The sequence below is a fragment of the Gopherus evgoodei genome, chromosome 3 (assembly GCF_007399415.2).
Source record: "Gopherus evgoodei ecotype Sinaloan lineage chromosome 3, rGopEvg1_v1.p, whole genome shotgun sequence".
NCBI classification, from domain to species: Eukaryota; Metazoa; Chordata; order Testudines; family Testudinidae; genus Gopherus; species Gopherus evgoodei.
In genome coordinates this window covers 163,620,163-163,636,515 of record NC_044324.1, presented here as the reverse complement: position 1 = coordinate 163,636,515, position 16,353 = coordinate 163,620,163, and the positions used below count along the sequence as shown (strand labels likewise).

At 42.4% G+C, this 16,353-nt stretch overlaps 1 protein-coding gene across 6 annotated transcripts in view; it reads left to right on the top strand.

The window, feature by feature from the left end:
• The window catches only part of KIF6 (kinesin family member 6), a 307,218-nt gene that overhangs the window by 215,731 nt on the left and 75,134 nt on the right, over nt 1-16,353 (top strand). For all 6 annotated transcript variants that reach the window (XM_030557284.1, XM_030557282.1, XM_030557281.1 and 3 more), the window contains 2 exons: nt 4,081-4,189; nt 12,086-12,141. In XM_030557284.1, the coding sequence (XP_030413144.1) occupies nt 4,081-4,189; nt 12,086-12,141 (165 nt within the window). The remainder of the gene's footprint in view (nt 1-4,080; nt 4,190-12,085; nt 12,142-16,353) is intronic.

The following is a 16,353-nucleotide window of genomic DNA, read 5'->3' as shown; positions in this document are numbered from 1 at the left end:
AATTAGCAGATGATCTTTATTTTTAACTGTTAAATTTCTACCAGACAGAACCAATAATTATTAAAATAATGTTGTCTTCCAAAGCCACCTCTACACTCTTCTCTACATTGATTGTTAATTTGAGGGGAAACCACAGATCAGAAAGCTTCCATTTTCCCATTCCTGAAATCTAAAACATTTATAAAACATATAAAAGGGATTGTCTGGCAAGACAGTTTTCCTGCTAATCAGCTCTGTTTAAGAGTCCAGATGAGCATGCTGATTCTTTTCATGTGAGTTTGACAGTGATGGGGTGGGTATACAATCCGGAGCAATGATGGGGCTGTTCCAAGAGGGACTGAGGTCCTTAGGTTGCAGCACTACCCAACAATAAGGGTGTGGCATTGTTTTTCTTGGACTCAGCTGTGAATGTCATGGAGGCTTGCTGCCGCTAACTCAAGCACATTGAAGCTCTGCAAAAAAACCCCCACAAAACAGTGAATCTAGCATCCAGTTCAGGTTGCACGTTAGATTTAGTGCCGTTGATGGGAAGAAAATGATATAAAATCCCACTTGTAAAACTAAACTGCTGCTTCAAGGCAGATATGAAAGAACAATCATTTCAGGTCACTATCATACAAAATATCCTTTCATACCCTCTTCTGCTCACTTGGGCTGTACAGCTGTGTAGATTGCACTGAGTCTCTCCATTTTAACTTCTCTATTTGGAAAAAGGTGGTGCATTTGTGCATGCTTTGCCATTCAGACGTTCCTTCTGGAGCTATTTTTTCAAGGCGAATTATTAAATTAGCAGCAGATGTGCTGTTAATGTTGGTTAAAACTAAGGACAATATTTTGGAATATACTTTTAGTTAAAATTTTATTTTTTTGTTTGTTTTCCCGGTTAGGGGGACCAGACAGGAAGTGTGCAAAATCAGGACGGAGAGCAATAGGCATCTTTATAAGACAAAGCCCCAAATATCAGGACTGTCTCTAAAATCAGGACATTTGGTCACTCTAGTCACAGTTGTTTATCACTGAGAGGTAGATGCTGTTAACCTTCTCTCATGCTGATTAGTGCCTCGGTCTGCAGGCAGTAATCATGGAATAAGGCATACATAGCACGATAAGGGGTATCAGAATAAAGGCCAGGTACTTTTAATTCAAAGGTTTTCCATACAAGCTGGGCTGGGTTCAAATACACTTAATTCAGCTTGTCTCAAGGTCTGTTCAGACTTAAGTTTCACTGATATCCCTCTCCCTTACATTTAAATCAAAGTCACTAACAAAGCATGCAGCCATGATATTTTGCATGTGTATATATAACAGGTGATGTTAACCCAGTAGCATGGGTGTTCTGGAAGACTGCTGTGCAGCAGAACTTTCATACTTCAGTGGATGGTGTTTGGAGCAAGCATTCCAGAAGGCTCCACATCTTCTATATGTAATAGAGTTGGACTTCGTGCTAGCTCTGTATGACCCACTAAGGAGGAGCAATTGAGGATGGGCCAGAGAAAAGACACAAGTGAAGAGTATCAAGTGGCTACAGACCTCCCCATAGGGAATGTATACGTCTTGTAGCCCCTGTTCACACCTAGAGGATTGATTAGTAGCTATGTAGAGACTGCTTAGCTAATCTGTGCCTTTCCCATAGTGTGGGTGCTAGATTCCATCCTCTCCACTTCACCTCCATTCCCTGGACAGTTCTCATGCACTTCCTGGGGAATCTCACCCTGTCTTCATCAGTATTTATTGACACATAAGTAAACATAAGATAATTCTGTCAGCTTGGAATCACCTTAAAACTTTGAATTTCTATGTAAATAGGTGATACCAAGCTCAGTAACTGCTTATAGGGAGCTGTGGGCCAATTAGCACTGAGAGCTAATGAGTAATAGCTGGGCACATTTGCACTATAGAAAGTGAGATTGCAGGTGTCATAAATGAGACTTTTCCATATTGGTGATAAAGAAATCAACTTTGGAGGCTAAATTCATATTGATCCCTCTGATGGAAAGACAGGGGAGGACAGTTATTGTATTCAGATACAGGTATGATTGGAGGCTATGCATAGGGGCAAGTACTGTGTGGCAAGTAGTGTAGCAAGTCTCAACCCCCTTGTATTCCTGCTTTCTTATTCATAAAAGCATAGGACATTCACAAAAAGGGGGTACAAAGTGTTAGAGCAAAGGCAGAGAATGGGCATGTCTGTAGAAACAAGGCATCACCCTATCATGCATAGTGTTCTGATGTTTTGTGTCCTCCTCTCTTTTCCCCTTACACTTATTTACTCAACAGTGCAACTGTGCTGTGCAGGATTCAGCCCATTTCTGTGTGTTCAGTACCTGACCTGTCACTGGAGGAAGTTAACATTTATGCACGGTTAAACAAAGCCCAAAGTCTCTCTCCACGTGTGAACTGAAAATATTCAGTGTGTGGTCTTTGGGCTAAAATGTGATATAACATGCTCTGTGGCATTGCATAGTGATGGTAACTGGAAACCAGCAATGGGGAATGAAAGAGGAATACAGAAAAATGTGCAATTTGCCATTATGAAAACACTAATGTTTTCACTTGCCATTGTTTGCCATGCTTAGATTTTTTTTTAACTCTGGTTTTATTTAAGGAAGCATTAAAGTTATTTTGAAAAATTAAGAATTCAGGTTTGAAGATGCCCAGTGAACCAGTGAAATCTATCAGTAAAAAATTTGCCTGCTCCCAAAAATGCCTTTTCCTCTTAGTGGAAGCCTGTTGGACCATATCAGGGAATTTGTGTACCATACACTTTATGGTTTTACATACACTTTATGTGTATAACCAGTCTGAGGCCAAAAGAGACAAGGGGTAAAACTGAATTCAGTTGAACTCCCCACAGCTTAGGCCTCTCGTTTTTCTGTTTCTGTATCTCTCCCTCTCTATAAGAAACATGCAAGACCAAACTGCTAATTGTGTTAACACATCTTGAGACAGAAAGTCTGTTCTCAAAAAGAACTGTAATTGTTCTTCCAAACAGAACACAGCTTTTAACTTGTTTGCTATGTATGTTAATGTGATTAAAAAGGAATGTATGTGAATGAATGCTTGGTTTACATGAATGATCAGGGAGGTGCCAGCCTAGGAATGCAGTATCCATCTCAGGAAGAAGGTGTCAAGTGGGAACAACCAGATGACCCCTGGAGGACAAACTGAAATTGGAATCCACCCAAGTGCCCCTCCTCCCGCAACATGGAGAGCTGAAGACTCCAGAGAACGAGATAACACTCAGGGCTTGGCTACACTCGAAACTCCAAAGCGCTGCTGCGGGAGCGCTCCCGTGGCAGCGCTTTGAAGTGCGAGTGTGCTCGCAGCGCCAGCGCTGGGAGCTTACAGTGCTGGGGATTAGCTTACAGCGCTGGGGCACTGTTTACACTGGCGCTTTACAGCTCTGTAACGCTGTAACTTGCTGCGCTCAGGGGGGTGTTTTTTCACACCCCTGAGTGAGAAAGTTGCAGCGCTGTAAAATGCCAGTGTAGCCAAGGCCTCAGACATTCAGTCATCAGGGATGTGCCACCTGCTTTTGATAATCACCTCAAACAAACATCAGCAGGATGAAGCAATTTCCATAGGCTTGTATAAGGACAAAATCCTATAAGAACAGAACCAAAAACTAAGGAACTTGGAGTCCGGTTCTGCAACCATCCTCCAGGAGCGTCAGATGCATATCTGACAAGGACTCTGCTCCCCTCCTCATGTGTAGGCTACCTGGCCAGTACTCTGCCACGAGCAACATCTAAGCTGGTAATTATAACAACTGCAGAACTTGTATGAATGAGTATGTGAATGAATAAGGAATAGTAGTGAAATAATATTAAACTACATATCCTGATTTCTGTCTCTTTCTCTGTATTTACAATAAACCTGGGATTTTTCCTTATCCCTCTTATAAGATCCTGTTGGTATTATTTTATTAGTGTACCAGGCTGGAGTCTTTATCTTAGTGACTGCTGATTGCTAAAGGACTTGTATGCTGGCTTGCTGTAATATTTGTCTGCAACAGTAATAAAGCAAAGGTGAACTTTCTTCTGCTGCCACTGAGCCTGTTCTGATTTATTTTGTGGGCAGGATCAGGAGGAGAAATGTCACTTGGACGTCAGGAGGCTTTCGAAATTTTCAAGAGGGATTATGTGGACAGCATAACCATTGAGGACAACAAACAGCTTCTTAAAAAGAGGTGAGTGAGTGTCACATTGAGCTACAGCCAGGGCTCTAAGGGCTCTCAATGACTCTTGTGAACCATGTTTCAAGCTTCAAACTTAAACTTGGGGCAGCAGCAAGCTGTGCCTGTGGGAAAGATTTATTGCCCATCAGGTGCTTGGGGGCATTATATAAGAACCTGAGTAGACTAGATCAAGAGTCGGCAGCCTTTCAGAAGTGGTGTGCCAAGTCTTCATTTATTCAGTCTAATTTAAGGTTTTGCATGCCAGTAATACAGTTTAACGTTTTTAGAAGGTCTCTCTCTATAAGTCTATAAACTATTGTTGTATATAAAGTTAACAAGTTTTTAAAAATGTTTAAGAAGCTTCATTTAAAATTAAATTAAAATGCAGATCTTATCAATTTAGTGCAGTGGTTCTTAACCTGGGGTGCACGCACCCCCTGGGGCAGAGCTGGTGCAAGTATATTTTGAGCCGTAGGCGACACTTCCACCTTGCACACACACACTCCCTTGCACATCAGTTCATTGAGGGGCAAATCCCAACAAGCCTTTATAGACCTCAAGGGCCAGCCATCCACAGGGGCTGCTCCCCAGACCAGGTTCCCCCCTCCTCACCCCCTGAACTCCCCTGGAGGGTGCACAGTCCCCCCGCGAGCCCTCCCCATCCCACCCAGTGTCCATACAGGCCAGACAGTGCATGGCACACTGGTGTGCACTAGAATTTACACCTCTGTGGCACATGTTAATGCACCATGTGGACAAGCCTTCAGACCAGCTTTACATTACACTTCCACGTTACAGTGAGAACTTGTAATTGGAAACATAAACTGGGTCTGGGTTTAGAATGTCTGGTGCAGCATGGGAGGCTAGATTGTAGTGACTTGACTGGGACAAGTTTTCACACACGTTTCACTGGAAAATGAGATTTAAGATTAATCTTCACTTCAAGGAACGGATGGAGGCTTGGTGCGGGGGGGCAGCAGCCCTGCAAAGGCTCCCCCAGAACTCCTGGCTCATCCAACCCTCCCCCTCCTCCCTGACTGCACCTTGGGACTCCCCTTACCATGCCCATGCCAGTCAGACGCTGGCTCCATTTGGAGGCAAAACTCCAGGTATAGCACTGAGGCAGTGGGAGGGGGGGAGCTGCAGAGGGACAGCGGCAGCAGTGGCTCACACCTCTGGGAGCGGCAGAACCCAAGCGCGGTGAGTGCGGAACCAGGGGGCATGCCTGCCTGGGCTGTGGCCCAGTGCCACCCCTGGGGGGCTCCTGCAGTGGATACATGAGGGTGGCAATCCCCGTGTGCCCCACCGGTTCCCCCATCTCCGCGCTCGGGCTTTGCGGCTCCCGGGAGTGTGAGTCACTGCTGCCGCTCCTCCTGCAGCAGGCTCAGGGCCCCACGCCCTGGCGGTTCATACTCCCGGGAGCCGCAGAACCCGAGCGCAGTGAGTGGGGAGCCGGGGGCGCACCTGCCACTGGTCTGGGGTCCCAGCCGCTGGCCCTGCTCAGCCTCCTGCCGGCCTCGGGTTCCATTCACTCAGCCGGCTGCGCGCTGAGTGGGGCCGGTGACCGGGACCCAGACTGGCAGCCACGTGCCAGGCAAAATCGGCTTGCATGCCAAAGGTGACACACATGCCGTAGGTTGCCGACCCCTGGGCTAGATTATAAGGACGCCTGCAAGAGGTCCACCGAAGCCGCAGGACCAGTGGACCCTCCGCAGGCAATCCGCCGAAGGCACCCTGCCTGCCGCCCTAGCGGCGACTGGCAGAGCGCCCCCTGTGGCTTGCTGCCCCAGGCACGCGCTTGGAGTGCTGGTGCCTGGAGCCGCCCTTGTGTTCATCTTCTCTGAACTGCATAACTTCATTTCTTATGTCTACATCTTCCATTCTCTGACACCCAGATACCAAGATGATGGGAGTGTAAGAAGTAGATAAGTATTTATTTGCAATTGTAAAGTATACATATTGAACTACCCTGTTTAGAAATGTCTATATTCTGATGATTAATAGATCAAATGATTCACGAGTAACTTAATGCGATCATTTCTTACATTCCTTTCAAGAACTGATAAAACAGTTTATAAATAAAGATTTCAGTGGCATTACATCAACATAAAATTGGAGTAGCACAGTGGTGAATCAGGGCCATCATTTCTTGGACTTAATGCATGTTTTTATCAATTTCTCTGACACAAAGCATTGTGAAGGAAAATGCATATTTCCTTTTATATTCGGAATATATAGTAGAGATGGGCCCAAACCACAAAGCTTAGTACCACATTCAAATTTTGCAATGGACTTTAGCAAAGGAGATTTGCAACTCAAAGTTTATGATGTTTGTTAAAAATGGATTCATTTCAAGTCTGTAATTTGGAATGCAGCTGCTGAACCACCAGTTGCAAATTGCACAGTGAAGAGCTTATGCGCAACACATATTTAAAGGTTACCATACCTTTCCCGTATATGCAAGCCTCTCGTGCTAATATTTTTGTGTACAGTAGCTTAACCACTTCTATCATATCATGACAGCATTTGATTCAATTTACTTATATTTTAATTTCTCTTTTCTTCTGTTTTTTCCCTTGGTTTTTCCCCTCTTTTACCTTACTTTGGGTGAATTTTCTTTTCTTTTTATTTCCATGTTAGTTATATTGTTTGTGTTGGTTGTGAGTTTAACATAAAATTGAAAGCTTGACTGTAATGCTAACAACTATAACAATTCAGATGTCTTGAGCACTAGAAGCCAGCTATATAGATGCTTTCTGTAGATGCCTTTGTATAACTGAACTATAATAAAAATCTTGAATTAAATTTGATTTAAAATAAAAATTGGGGAAAAAAAGACAGCAGGTGTTCCTTTAAAACAATGTGCATAAGAGAAATATGTATTTTAAACTTTGTAAATAATGCTTTTTATCTGTAAGCCACAAAGCACTTTCCAAAGATGTGTCAATATTTCTGTCCCCATTTTTTACAGATGGGGTAACTGAGGTACATTAAGGATTAGTTTCTTGATGATGGTCATACAGTGAATGAGTCATTGCTCAAGTGAGAAACAAAATGTAGAGTTTCTTCGTCTCAATAGACTTTAGCTGCCCCTTTACTTCAGCTGGCCTTGGAGAACACTAAACAAGTGGCCTCATGAGGTAGAAGGGCCACTCCTGCAGACATGTATGCATCTGGCACAAAACAGTTGCTATTCATTTCTGTCCTCTACAGTGAAACATGGTGCTGCTGCCCACTGGCACTGCCTAAATGCCTATATTTGTAATCACACAGAGGCAGAGTTCCGGGCCTTTGACTTTCTATACTAGATCTCCAAAAAGCTTAATATGTCTGTGCCTGCATTGAGGAGAGGAGAGGAGAGGAGAGGAGAGGCTTCTCTTAGCATTCGTTCCGTGAAGTGAAGATTAATCTTAAATCTCATTTTCCAGTGAAACGTGTGTGAAAACTTGTCCCAGTCGAGCCACTACAATCTAGCCTCCCATGCTGCACCAGATATTCTAAACCCAGCCCCAGTTTATGTTTCCAATTACAAGATCTCACTATAACGTAGACGTGTAATGTAAAGCTGGTCTGAAGGCTTGTCCACATGGTGCATTAATATGTGCCACAGAGGTGTAAATTCTAGCACACACCAGCGTGCCGTGCACTGTCTGGCCTGTATGGACCCTGCTGGTGGTCCCATTTGAAACGCACTATGTAGACAAGCTCTCAGTTTCTTTGTTCTCCTACATTAGATTTTCCACTTATTTTCCTCTTTAAGTCTCAACTGTCCAACCTGCCAGCTTAGGCCATTTTTGCTTTTTCTCTTCTACTCACAAGTTTTTGTTAATACACTTTGATACCAGAGTGTCCAATTCACTCCTGGTTTAACTGTTGTGGTCAGTAGTTACCAAGGGATGAATTTGGCCCATGGTGATTGAGTCTGCAATAATCCTTAATGGAATCAAGCTGTGCCACCTAATAGTCTGTAATAAATGAGTGCTAAACTGATGTTGGTTCTCCCATTTGATGGCCTCTAAGAAAGTCAGCTTTTATGCTGATTGAATAAACAGAGACTTATATTTCAAAAAAAAATATTTTGGATATGTCATATTTGCATTTTAAGGATGAAATCTTTGCACCATTGAAGTCAGTGGCCAAACTCTCATTCATTTCAATGGGACAAGGATTTCACCCTATGAGTTTTACTTATGATGGCAAGTAAAATCCGTGTCTCAGCAACAACAGTCTTCTTGAGAGAACTACAGAGTCACTCAGGCTACATCTGAATGTCCTATGGACTGTACGAATACAGTTGCTTAACTGTCTAGAAGCATTAATGTTCACATACTGATGATCAGTCTCCCTTGAGAGCACTCTTATGCTAGTTTTCTTCTTGGAAAAGTATCAGAAACTACACCTTTTCCTATAATTGAGTGAGCAGGTTGAACCCAGAAATGTTTGTTTTGGTTTTACGCAATCATAGGCGTTTTACCTGAGTACTGCCTGCGAAACTGTGAGTAAGGAACTCAGGATTTGGCCCAAGGGTTGAGAGGAAAAAGAGAAAGAGGCCATTTGGAGGTTTCTCTTTAGATCTCTGCCCAGACTGCAGGAGATCCCTGTGACTATATTAAGTCAATACTCATGGAAATACAGTAGCTTGTAAAAACAAAAGATGGCAAATGAATGTTTCTAAGGCTTCTCCCTACTTGTGTCATAAATAGCAAGTATCAAGGAACCTTTTTGTAGAGGCTACTTATCCATGCTGAATTCAGCTTTAACAGTAAGTGAGCATGAGCAAATGTGAATGTGGTGGTCCAAAATACCTAGTCTGAGGGGGAGACTGACTAATTAAGATGGGGCAGTTACCCAAACCACATCTCCCTAGTGGGAAAGCAATATTTCTTAACTCTACGCCACCGCTGTTTGAGCTAGACAGAAATACAACTTGTGGGTTTCCCCAGCAAGTTCTGCTAGAGCTTGGCTCATCCAGATCAGCAGAAAGCTCCATTTGCTGTCAAGTACAGTAGTTTTGCCTCCAAACCCTGCAAGGAATGACTATACACATCTAAGTAACCATTCAAAATTTCGCAACAAGGCTACTGCCCCACCACAAGAACCTTGATACAACATATCACCCCTCTGGTATTTATTTCCTTCAGTTATTATGGTGGAGTTTTCTGGTAATATACCTCAGATCCCTCAGGTACCAACTGTTGCCATTGTATATAGAGTTAATTTCCTTTACCATTAAAATAGAATAAATTTGGTGTTACAAAGTGTATTTTGTATACCATGTACACTAAATAGCTTTACAAATTACTGAGTTACATACTGGCAGGCTAGTGATTCTGTCAGCTGATGCAGTAATAGCACAAATAGCCTGGGATACTGCAACCTGTTTAACAGAAAGGGCAAAGGTAGCAGGGGGAGGAAAATTCTAGCAGCCTCCTAGGGAAGTTGGAGAAATTTAGTCCACTTATTGGATCCTATCTTTTGGCTGCTGTTTTTGGAAGGTTCTCAGATACCATGGTGATGGGTACCTTGTAAGAATATAGATGAAGCAAGTTTGCGGAGAGTGCTAATTGTTAGTATTTTGAGAAAGGAATACTGCCTTACCTCACATTTCCAGCTGAACAGAAACCACTGCAGATTGCAGAAACCAATCATTGAAGATTATTTTGAATAATCCATGAGGGTGTGATCCTTAGAGGATAACAAGGAAGTTTTCAAGTTAGTTAATTTAGAAACATTGTTAGTGTTATTAATTAAACATTGCAGTCATCTTTTATGAAATAAGAAATAAGGAAATTGTTTGTTTGTGTCACAATGGTAATTATCTAGAGACCCTAGTCGTGGACCAGAAACCCATTGTGCTAAGCATTACAAACAGAGAACAAAAAGATATCCCCTGCCTCAATGAGCTACAGATTCACCTGTCACTCCAACCAGCAACTAATTTTACCATTGTTTACATGACTTAAACTACAACCATTGTACATTTGCTAGGAACTTATTAATTGCACTACACTCGTTGTGTGGCTTAGGGCAAGTTACGTAACTGCTCTGTGCCTCAATTTCCCCACCTTTAAAATTGGGGTGCCAATACCTTCTTCCAAAGGGTGTTATAGGGTTTGTTCAGTTAATGTTTGTACAGTGCTTTGGAAATGTACAGCATTAAAAGTGTTATTCATTGTATTATGATCTCACATCCAGAAGGGCCCAAAATAGCTGTATATATATTACACACACAGGAATCAATCACCTGCCACTGAAGTGCAGTCGTCTTCATGATAGAATAAAGTGACAATTTAAGCAGACACAGAAACACCACACAAGAGTTTAGGACTTAAGGTTAAAAATAATTGAAACATGCAGTAGGAATGTTATTACCAAAACTCGAACTTGGCTAGGCCACCAGGGTTAACATCCCTGCTCTTGCAAAAAGTTTCCTGGGATCTTTAATTATCACAAGTGGTCAAAGCCTCACTTTTCTTTTTCAACACTCCCTAGAAACATGAGGGTTAATTAGCTCAGTACAAAAACAGAGGGAAAAGCCATTTACTGAATCACTGACACCACTTCCTGCAGCTGGCTGGGTTGTCCTTGGTCTCCCATCCAAGTATTGACCAAGGTCAATTTTTCCGTCAAACCACTATCCCAAGATGGTAAGACTATAAAACCTCAATCTGTGCCAGTATAAGGAAAGTACAAATGTGCAGTATTAAGTAAAAGGAAAATGTCATATTACTGGAACAGTGCAAAAGAAAATTAGGGACAAAAATGTGCTTGAAAGAAAAGGTATTTAATTTAGGAGTGTTTATCAGTTATAAGCCTCTACAGAGTATGAAATAAACTGAGGAAAATGTCACATATTTAAAACCTCTTTTCCAGCTATGCATAGAGCTCGTTCAATGCTACAAAATTAATATTTCCATACACTGATTTGAATTTTGAAGTCATTGAGTCAATTCCACCATGTCCAGGCTCCTTTTCATTTGCTGTTTGAAAGCTTTCATATGGAAAGGTTTCAGTTCAACAAATGTTTGGAATATGGGGTTATTTTTGTTTAAATATCTGCTTTTGCATGCAAAGAAGGGTATCTGTGGACAAATGAGTATTAATAATTTCCACTATTCATCATTTCTTATTCTCCTGTCTAAAATTTTGTTAAGGAGCCTTACTATGTGACTTGGATGACCAGTTACACATCACAAATAATGAATAGTGATGTGAGTAGTTTGCATACAGCTCAGAAGCTGAAAATTTTTTATCCAAACTATTCTGTGAGTCTTTGTAAATAGAAATTGGAATTTCTGTTCCCTAAGATATTCTGACATTCTGGGTTTGTTTTTTTTAATTATTCTGAATTGAAATGAAAAGCTACAATTTCAAAACTTCTCATGAAACAAACAAGCCACAAAATTTCAGTTTGGGACCATCAAATCATTTAGTTTTGATAAAGTAAAAAGCATGTTGTTTCAATAGGTAAAAACAGTTCAGTTTGACGTTTCAGTTCATTTTGTTTTGACTTTCATGTAATATTACTATATTAAAAATTGTATGTAATATTAAAAGTAATATTTTCATATAATATAAAAGTCAAAACAAAATTAATTGAAACTTTTTGACACTATCAAAACAAAACAAGAAAGTCATAATGATTAATTTAGAATTTTTTCGGTCAAAAATTTTGTCAAAATTGACACATTCAGGTTGAACAAAATTGCCTTTTCCAATGGAAATCTATTCCGTCTAAAAAAATGTGACCAGTGCTACTTACAGATAACAAGTCGTTCACAATAATGAGTTTGCAGATAATTTGCAAACAGAAATACAATCTTGATTTGTTATAAAAATTATTCTCAACAAATAGCTCTAGCTGTAGCTTTGAGTAACTCCACCTGTTACTCTGTTTTCTGTCATTAGGTTTGCTGAAGCAAAATCCCTAGGAGAAAAAGTAAATGAAGTAAGAAATAAAATAAGTAAGTAGATTTGTTTTAATTTCCTTATCTATCTAAATAATTGTTGGTTTTAACATACATTCATAATGCACCCAGGGACATGTAACCAGAGTCTGTTTTCTGATGAAAATTAGCCAACCCATTACTAATAAAAGTCTCTTTAAGACTAGTTCCCAGCTGATGACAGGAGATGTGGTCATTTTAAGTACAAACTTTGATTATTAGAAATTCCATAATGTGAAAGCCAAATATATTCTTCATTTGGGGCTTTAGATAATAGCTGTCACTTTTCTGAAGTGGAACACAACCCTGTTGAAAGGCGTTTTTGCATCTGCAATCAAGAATCTGATGTGGAAAATATCCAAATACTGTGTGGTTTAGAAAGATTGTAAACTGTGTGGGTCAGGGATTGCACTTACCTGTGTGTTTGTAAAGAACCTAGCACAACAGGGCCCCAGTACTGATTGGGTCTTTGTGTACCACCCTTATACAATTAATAAGTGGGAAAGTGAGACTCCTATGGGAAGGGTGAGTGTTTGAACAAAAGAAAAAAATTAGAAGATCTCAGGGTTTCAAGAGAAATCCCTCTGCACCAAGAGGAAAACACCTTTTTATCTAGTTCTTTTCAGAAGAAACAACACTGATGGATTTTAATATTCCTGGGGGCTAAATGCTTTCTCTAATTCTTAGCCCAAACAGCCAAGCTATATACTGGGGAAATCTTTACTGGTCCTGAGAGAAAGAATCCTTTTCCACAGACTAGCACTTAGGCCTTGGCTACACTGGCACTTTACAGCGCTGCAACTTTCTCGCTCAGGGGTGTGAAAAAAACACTCCCCTGAGCGCTGCAAGATATAGCGCTGTAAAGCACCAGTGTGAACAGTGCCCCAGTGCTGGGAGCGCGGCTCCCAGCGCTGCAAGCTAAACCCCATGAGGATGTGGAGTACATGCAGCGCTGGGAGAGCTCTCTCCCAGCGCTGGCGCCGCGACCACACTCGTACTTCAAAGCTCTGCCGCAGCAGCGCTTTGAAGTTTCCAGTGTAGCCATACCCTTAGAGTATTACCATAGCTATAAGCTTCAGAGCTTTGGTAGAACTCCCACTTGCAGACTAAGGGTATGTCTACACTACGGGATTATTCCGATTTTACAGAAATCAATTTTTGGAAACAGATTGTATAAAGCCAAGTGCACGCAGCCACACTAAGCACATTAATTCGGCGGTGTGCGTCCATGTATCGAGGCTAGCGTCAACTTCCGGAGTGTTGCACTGTGGGTGTCTATCCCATAGCTATTCCATAGTTCCTGCAGTCTCCCCCACCCATTGGAATTCTGGGTTGAGATCCCAATGCCTGGTGGGGCCAAAAATTTGTCACGGGTGGTTATGGGTAAATGTTGTCAATCGATCCTCCCTCCGTGAAAGCAACGGCAGATAATCATTTCGCGCCCTTTTCCCTGGATTGCCCAGGCAGACGCCATTGCACAGCAACCATGGAGCCCATTCAGCCTTTTTTTCACTGTCATCGTATGTCTACTGGATGCTGCTGACAGATGTGATACTCCAGTGCTACACAGCAGCATCCCCTTGCCTTTTGCAAGTTAGGAAAGACGGTTACCAGCCCTACTGTACTGTCTGCTGCTTTGCAAGTTGACAAAGACGGTTACCAGTCATACTGTACCATCTGCTGCTGTTATGGGTGCTCGGTGAGGTCGGTTGGGGGCACCTGGACAAAAATGAGAATGATTCCCCAGGTCATTCTCTTCTTTAAGTTTTGTCTAATGGTGAGTCAGTCCTGCCTAGAATATCAGGCAAGCCTACTAAAGAACCAGAGAGGCAAACAGCCGCTCTGGGTTAGAGCCCCAGACATCTCGCAGAAATGATGAGCTGCATGCCATTCTAGAGGGTGCCCCCGCAACAACCCCACCCGTTGCTTCCCTCCTCCCCCACCCCTCCTGGGCTACCGTGGCAGTGTCCCCCCATTTGTGTGATGAAATAATAAATAATGCAGGAATAAGAAACAACACTGACTTTATTGCCTCTGCAAGCGGAGATCAAAGAGGGGAGGGGAGGGTGGTTGGCTTACAACAAAGTAGAGTGAAACACCATTCTGCCCTTGCTCAGCCTATAGCTGAAAATGGGAATCTGTGACAAGCACTAGGATAGAAGCACAGGCAGGTCTGAATCTCCATTTGTGTGTGGGCCTTTGGTTGACTGGTAAAATACAAAATGTCCTAGGATATGTATGTTGGGGGACAGTTCTAAATGGCAGCTTAATTTTTTTATTTGCAGCAAAATGTAGAGGTCTAAGTATCTGATTGTGAGTCCTGGTAGCAAGGAGTAGGCTAGGGTAGGTGCGACCGCACGGTGCTGCTGACTGGGAGAGCAGCCTGAGGCAGAAGCCTCCAGCTGCCATGATATTCCCGGCAGGACTAAATCTCCATTAGACAAAACTTAAAGAAGAGAATGACCTGGAGTCATTCCCATTTTTGCCCAGGCACCCCCGACCGGCCTCACTGAGGCCAGCCAGGAGCACCCACGGGACGATGATGACGGATACCAGTCCTACTGTACTGTCTACCGTCAGCAAGGCAAGACAAGAAGATGCTGCTGTGTAGCGCTGCAGCACCGCGTCTGCCAGCAGCATCCAGTAGACATATGGTGGCATTGAAAAAAGGCAAGAAACTATTTTTTCCCTTTGCTTTACCTGGGGGGGAGGGCACGCTGACGATATATACCCTGAACCACCCTGACAGTGTCTTTGACCCTTCAGGCTTTGGGGGCTCAGCCCAGAATTCAAATGGTTTTCGGAGAGTGTGGGAACTGTGGGATAGCTACAGTCGTCAGTCGCCCCTCCCTTCTGTGAGCATCCATTTGATTCTGTGGCTTTCTGGTACACTTGTCTCAGCTCCTTAAATTTCACGCAGCACTGTGTTGAGTCCCTGTTGTGTTCTCTGTCCATCATGGCGTTGGAGATTTTTTCAAATGTTTTGGCATTTCATCTTTTGGAACGCAGTTCTGATAGAACAGATTCATCTTCCCATACAGAGATCAGATTCAATATCTCCCATACGGTCCATGCTGGAGCTCTTTTTTGATTCTGGGACTGCATGGTCACCTGTGCTGATCAGCGCTCCACGCTGGGCAAACAGGAAATGAAATTCAAAAGTTCGCAGGGCTTTTCCTGTCTACCTGGCCTGAACATCTGAGTTCAGATTGCTGTCCAGAGCGGTCACAATGGTGCATTGTGGGATAGCTCCCGGAGGCCAATACCGTCGAATTGTGGCCACACTAACCCTAATTCGAAATGGCAATGTCAATTTCAGCGCTGCTCCCCTCGTCGGGGAGGAGTACAGAAATCGATTTTAAGAGCCCTTTATATCGAAGTAAAGGGCTTCGTTGTGTGGATGGGTGCAGGGTTAATTCGATTGAACACTGCTAAATTTGAGATAAACTTGCAGTGTAGACCAGGCATAAGACCACTCTACTTCTGAATGACAGCATCCAGACTGGGTTTGGGTGCTTTAAATTCACACCTTCAGTTCGTTTAGCTTAAATTTCCTGAGTATTCCCATGTAGCACATGCCCATAGAGTATCCTGCTAGGAAGTATGTACCAGCAACATGCTTTTTTACAGATCCAAAATGAGAGCTGCGCACTTTGAGTGGCTATGTTTAATTTGTTTTAGTGGATCTGAGGAGAATCTAGAGGAAAGCATTGGCTTTGATTGCTGTATTGTTTGCTTTTCCTTTTCCCAAAAGATAGTCAGAACTGTTGACAAAAACACTGGGACAGAATTGTGATTTTTGCAGCATTTACAAACATTTGTTGTTAAATAGTTTTTCTCATCAAACCCTGTATTGAGATAATAAAAATTGGTTTTATTTACTGTTTCAATATTAACACTGAAGAATGTCACCATCACGTGGTGTCCGTTATCATGTATAAAGCATAGAAGTGAATGGATCAGTAGCAGAAAATAGCCAGCCCTTCGATCATTGGCTGCCACTATGCACAGATCAGTAGAACTGTGCTGAACTTCAAGATACCTGCCATCCGCAGGTAATTCTGATAATAACCATCCATAAAGATGCCAAAAGGCTCCTTTCAAAAATCAGAACAGAAATCCCTTTTCCCTCTACCTGTTTCTAAGGACACCCTTTAGAAGACTTTACTTGTTTGTTTGTTATTATTTGCTTTAAATTTCCTGTGACACGACATGATTTAAACATACAGA